At 40.5% G+C, this 6,000-nt stretch overlaps 1 protein-coding gene across 1 annotated transcript in view; it reads right to left on the bottom strand.

The window, feature by feature from the left end:
* Positions 1 to 301: 301 nt before the first annotated feature.
* The window catches only part of kcnb2b (potassium voltage-gated channel subfamily B member 2b), a 146,253-nt gene continuing 140,554 nt past the window's right edge, over positions 302 to 6,000 (bottom strand). Inside the window, exon 3 of the mRNA XM_057825150.1 lies at positions 302 to 5,208. Coding sequence (XP_057681133.1) covers positions 3,388 to 5,208 — 1,821 coding nt within the window. The 3' untranslated portion in view covers positions 302 to 3,387. The remainder of the gene's footprint in view (positions 5,209 to 6,000) is intronic.

Raw genomic sequence — 6,000 nt, 5'->3', positions numbered from 1 at the left:
TGGGTCGTCACTGGGTCTTTCAGCAAGACAATGACCCTAAACATATGGCCAAATCTACACAAATGGTTCACCAGACACAAAATCAAGCTCCTCCCATGGCCATCTCAGTCCCCAGACCTTGTTTTGTTAGCAAAAGGGGGTTGTACAAAGTATTAACATCAGGGGTGCTAATAATTGTGACAGACATTATTTGATGTCAAATAATTTTTTCTTTATGTGGGATTTTTTCCCCACTGAATGAATGCACTTGTATTGAAGGTTGGATTTTTCTCTTTTTTTCCATTAAGGTCCCATATTATTTGAATTAAAAAAAATATTAGAAGCTAAAAAACATCTTTTTCAGGGGTGCCAATAATTATGGAGGGCACTGTATTTGGATGGCAAATTCTCCTTTTTGGTGTTGGTGTAATACTGTTTTTGCCTCATATTAAAGATAGAACATTGGAAAAATACGTCATTTGTCTGTCTGTACACTACAAATCTCCCGTAGACAGAAGAAAATAAAGTGCCACAATTCTTGGCCTGCATAGTTTTTGCAGTAGTCGACGCGGTATATTGTATATATTATATAATAAACCTAATATTATACAATATATATCGTACATTCCGCATTTTCCTTCTCTCTTTCTAGTTCGTGACAAACAAAAATGACAATTTTAAATAAATTACAAATACAAACATGCATTTTGTGCACACACAAAAAAATATTCCAGCCAAAAATTGGAATTGAAAGGCAACAAGACATCCTCTGTCAGTGTAAAAACACTCAATAAATTAAAAATGTACACGTAAATATTAATTGTTGAGCTAAAATATAACCCTCCTGTTATGCTTGTTTTTCTAGAACAGCAAAAATCAGAATTTTAATAATCCAGAAGTTTCCAAAAAAGAGGAAAAGTCCCAATAAATATGGTTAATATTACATCATTAAGCCAAGAAGAGGATGTTTCATACAGAAAAACTATTTTAAAATGGATCAATTTGACCCACAACATAAACAGGAGGGTTAAGTAAACTATAGCTACATTGCTATAATTATATATCCTATATTAGTGTATTAGTCGTAAGCTTATCCTTGTGCTCGGTTTGGTCCGCTGATATTTGTAGGAATATTTATACTTTCATTGCCAAACTAGGTTCATTTATACTGTGAAGCATATAGGAGTCATATACAGTATCATAGTCTTATTAATAATACATTTTGATGGCTCTCAATCTACTGTTGAATTACTAGAATTTGTCCAAATCCTACAACCAATCTAAAACTACTTTATTTAACAATGAACTTTTCATTTAAGTTAATACAACAGAGAGTACGTGAGATTTATTTCTGGTAATAAAATAATGCGTACGGCTAAAAGAGATGTTTTTTTTTTGTTTGTTTTTTGTTTTACAGTGCATAATCCAGGTTGTAGAATGTTTATCATTGAAAAAAAAATGTACAGATCAGGCTTTAATCAGAAATACTATTTTTCACTACCAATATTTGGATTTATAAGTGCTTGTTTTTGTGAGACAAGGGTTCCTACTAGTAGGTCACCAGCCAAAACCAGTTATAATCATGCATAATTCCCCCCTTGTGCTAAAATACGAGAAAAATAATAATCCAATCCAATGATAATAAATTGAGGGTACATATTACTAGAGTGAAGTTTCAAATGACTAAATTGAGGAACAGATTACTAAATTGAAGGAACAGATTTGTAAATTGAGCGAACAGGTTAGTAGATTGAGGTTACAATTGACTAAACTGAGGTATACTACTAAAACAAAGGTGCAAATTACTAATCTAAAGGAAGTGATTAAAAAATTGAGGGAACAGTTTAGTAGACTGACAGAACAGATTGCTAACCTGAGGGAACAGAATAGTAAATTGAGGTTACAGATGAGTAAATTGAGGAAAAAATTAGGCAATTGAGTGAACAAATGAGTAAACTGAGGGAACAAATTACTAAATCAAGGCAACAAATTAGTAAATTGAGGGAACAGATTAGTAAATTGAGCAAACAGGTTAGAAGATTGAGGTTACAACTGACTAACCTAAAGTATAATACTAAACTAAAGGTACAAATTACTAATCTGAATCAAGAGATTATTAAATTGAGGGAACGGATGGCTAAACTGAGGGAACAGATTAGTGAATTTAAGTTACAGATGATTAAATTGAGGTTACAGTTTAGAAAAGTGGGTAAATGTTATAAAATTGAAGGTTCGAATCACTGAACTGTGGGAGCAGATTGCTAAATGAGGGAACAGATTTGTGAATTGAGCGAACAGGTTAGTCGATTGACGTTACAACAGACTAAAATGCGGTTATAATCCTAAACTAAAGGAACAAATTACTAATATGAAGGAAGAGATTATTAATTTGAGGGAACAGTTTAGTAAATTGAGGGAACAGTTGGCTAAACTGAGGGAACAGATTAGTAAATTGAGGTTACAGATGAGAAAATTGAACGTACATGTTACAAAATTGAAGGCTCTAATCACTAAACTGTTGGAACAGATTGGTAATTTGAGGAACAGATTACTAAATTGAGGAAAAAATTAGGCAATTGAGTGAACAAATGAGTAAACTGAGGGAACAAATTACTAAATCAAGGCAACAAATTAGTAAATTGAGGGAACAGATTAGTAAATTGAAGTTACAAATGAGTAAAATAAGGGTTTCTATTACTAAATTGAATGTACAAATCACTAAACTGAGACTGAAAGAGATTTGTAAACTGAGTGAACAGATTAGTCAATTAAGGTTACAGATCAATAAAAAGATGGTAAAAATTTGGTAAAAACAGATTTGCAAAATGAGAGAACAGCATTGAGAGTGCATATTAATAAACTGAAGGAACAGGATATAAATGAACATCATTTTTGTCATACTTTGGAACCAAGGGAAGCTATACAATCACCATATCTTTTTGCTAACTCATTAATACAGTGACTGAATCTCAGAATTTTAACTTGAAAACCTACACACATAAAAAACATGACATGATCATCACAGGAACTTTTTTCCCAAAAAGGTAATGGATGATATGTTATTTTTCGTTAAATAGATCGCTACAATGGTCGTTCTGTCTCGTTTTTCACATTGCTAACAATGGTACCGTCTTTTTTTTTTTTTTTTTAAGTCACGTGCATTGTCAGTGCCTCTCATGTCCGAGTATCTACACAGCAAACAAAGCACCGTAGATGAGTCTTTTTCTTGCATGCGTATTTACAGATCAGTTTATCTGTGCATCAGAAAACGAGGTTGTCTCTTATGTACAAGGGGAAACAGTTTCCACCGGTGGACGGATTCCTTCTTGTTGGGGTGGTACACAACAACACAAGTAAAAAGGACTTGCCATGCCATGCAAAAATGTCTCTCAAGAGGCTCTCTTGCAGTCACATGCTGGTCTCGCAGGTGGGCGAGAGCCCGCTGTCCCCGGGTATCAGGTGGATGTCTGGCGTGAAAATGTGGTTCTCCGCTTTGTGTCCACTTTCATCAACCTCCCCGTCGCCCGGACCTAACACGCCCTGGTTACAGTTTTGAGTCTTGGGCGAACGGGGCACGCCGGTAGCACCTGCTACCTCCGAAGACGGGACCTCGTCTCCGGGCGGGGTGTCTACCAACGGTCCGGCCTCCCCCGCCTCGTCATCGTCCTCTTCGGCTTGGATAAGAGCCTCTGAGCTGGCCATGAGAGGCGACATCTCTCCTACTGGCGACTCTTCCTCTACAATGCTGGAGCTGATGTCACCAGGAGACGTGGTGCTAGGGGGCGTCGGCGGGCCTTCGGTGGATGTCTTTCCCACCTTGATTGTTAGAGGGTTGTTCCCGCGGAGAGATTTCTGAATATTCTCCACGGCGGTGCTGAAACTCTCACCTTCTTCTATATGGAGTTCCGAACCGTCACCTCGGTTGACAGATTGGTAAAAATCATCCGAAGAAAGATGAACTGCCGTCCGATGGAGAGGCGAAGGCACCTGGAGGTGTCTGGTCTTGGCTCCGTCCACCTCTTTCATCTCCAGCTCCTCCTTTAGCGTGGGCTCAGGGCTGTGGGATCTTTTAGGCGAGCCTGCACCGGCAATGGTGGTGCTCAGAGTGCTAATAGAGCTAGCCGTGTGGAGGTTTGTGAAGGACTGTGACTTGGTCATCTGGTTGTACAGCTCCTCCAACTTCTGGACGTTGAGGTGCTCCGGGGTTCGGCTCGTCCACTGCGGACTCCCGGTTGTGGTGATGGTGATCCGGTGGGGGGAATTCGGCGCCGCCACCGCGTTTCCGGAGGCCCTCTTATCTGGCGACTTGAGGTTGGTTTCCGAAGTGGCTGACCTGGTGGATCCTCCCCAGCGCCTCGGTGACAGGTGGTTGTCCATGGTGGTTTTATCCTCTCCTTTCTCAACCACGACATCCATGATCTCCATACTACGCGCGAAGGCATCTTTGAGATTCATGGACACGATACTGCCGTTGCGCTTGGCCCTTTCTAACGCCTCCCGCCTCTTGATGGCTTTCTCCTGCCGCTTCTGTTCTTTGTAGAATTCGGAGAAGTTGTTCACAATGATAGGAATGGGTAGGGCGATGACCAGCACCCCTGCGATGCAACAGAGCCCTCCGACGATCTTTCCGGGTAACGTCTGTGGGTAAATGTCCCCGTAACCCACCGTGGTCATGGTAATAGTAGCCCACCAGAACGAGGCGGGGATACTGGTGAACTTGGTGGCGTCTACATCCTTCTCGGCAAAGAAGACCAAGCTGGAGAAGATCATGATGCCCATGGCGAGGAACAAAATGAGTAACCCTAGCTCGTTGTAGCTCCGTCTCAATGTGAATCCCAAAGACTGTAGCCCCGTGGAGTGCCTAGCTAACTTGAGGATCCTCAGTATCCTCATGATACGGAATATCTGCACCACGCGCCGCACATTCTGGAACTTTAGCACACTCTTGTTGGACTCGGTCAGGAAAATGGTGACGTAGTAGGGCAGGATGGCCAGCAGGTCGATCACATTTAGTGGTCCCTTGAAGAACTTCCACTTGTTGGGCGAGGAGAGGAAGCGCAGCAGGTATTCCATGGTGAACCAGGCGATGCAAACTGCTTCCACGTGGGCAAGCTGAGGGTTGTCATTGGCATGGCCATTTTCATCTACCTCCTGGAGCTCTGGTAAGGTGTTGAGGGAAAGTGCGATGGTGGAGAGAACGATGAACAGGATGGATATGATTGCTAGAATCTGCACAAAAACAGAAATACTATGTTAGTGATTCCGGTATAAAAGTTCATTCATTCATTCATTCATTCATTCATTTTCCATGCCGCTTTTCCTCATGAGGGTTTTCGACGTTTTTCGGTCAACGTTGGAGATTACTACAGTTCTGCTAATGATCAGTGTTGTTAATCCTACTTTACGAAGTAATTAATTGGTTACAAATTACTTCTCCTAAAAAGTAATTGAGTTAGTGACTCAGTTACCTAAATGTAAGAGTAATTAGTTACTTGGCAAAGTAACTGGTGTTGCCTTTCATGGTTTTTTTTTTAATTTCCCCAAAAAACATAGTAACCTTTGCTATATTTGGAAGTCATTTAATAATGTGAATCAACAGTTAAAGTTGTTAAAATTGCACCCGTTATTGCATTAGTTCCCTTTGGTCTACTTTCCACATGTGAAATTTTAAAACTCTTTCACCATTTAAAGATAGATACAAGTCAAGATTTTGCCGACTTAGCAGTATTTTAGATGAAAAGAGGTTCTCTACAACAGAGCCTTCCTGAGAAGTCTACTGCTTTAAGATAGCGGGTGTTTACTAACGCCGGCGAGTCGATCATTTCGCATCTAGTTCTCAATACATGTGCTAACGCCGACGTGTCTGTCATTTCGTATCTAGTTCTGTATGCATGTGATATCTACCGTAGCATCATGTCGGCGTAGTTCGTAGGCTATCAGCTACAGTCAAGTATTATTTTACGGGAGCGCGTTTGCAACGGCATCAAAACTCCCTTCCCTCTTCCCCACTCCCGCTCTGCT

Source organism: Corythoichthys intestinalis, chromosome 20 (assembly GCF_030265065.1).
Source record: "Corythoichthys intestinalis isolate RoL2023-P3 chromosome 20, ASM3026506v1, whole genome shotgun sequence".
NCBI classification, from domain to species: Eukaryota; Metazoa; Chordata; class Actinopteri; order Syngnathiformes; family Syngnathidae; genus Corythoichthys; species Corythoichthys intestinalis.
Note: the sequence above shows the minus strand (reverse complement) of the source record. Positions and strands in the feature narration are given on the sequence as shown.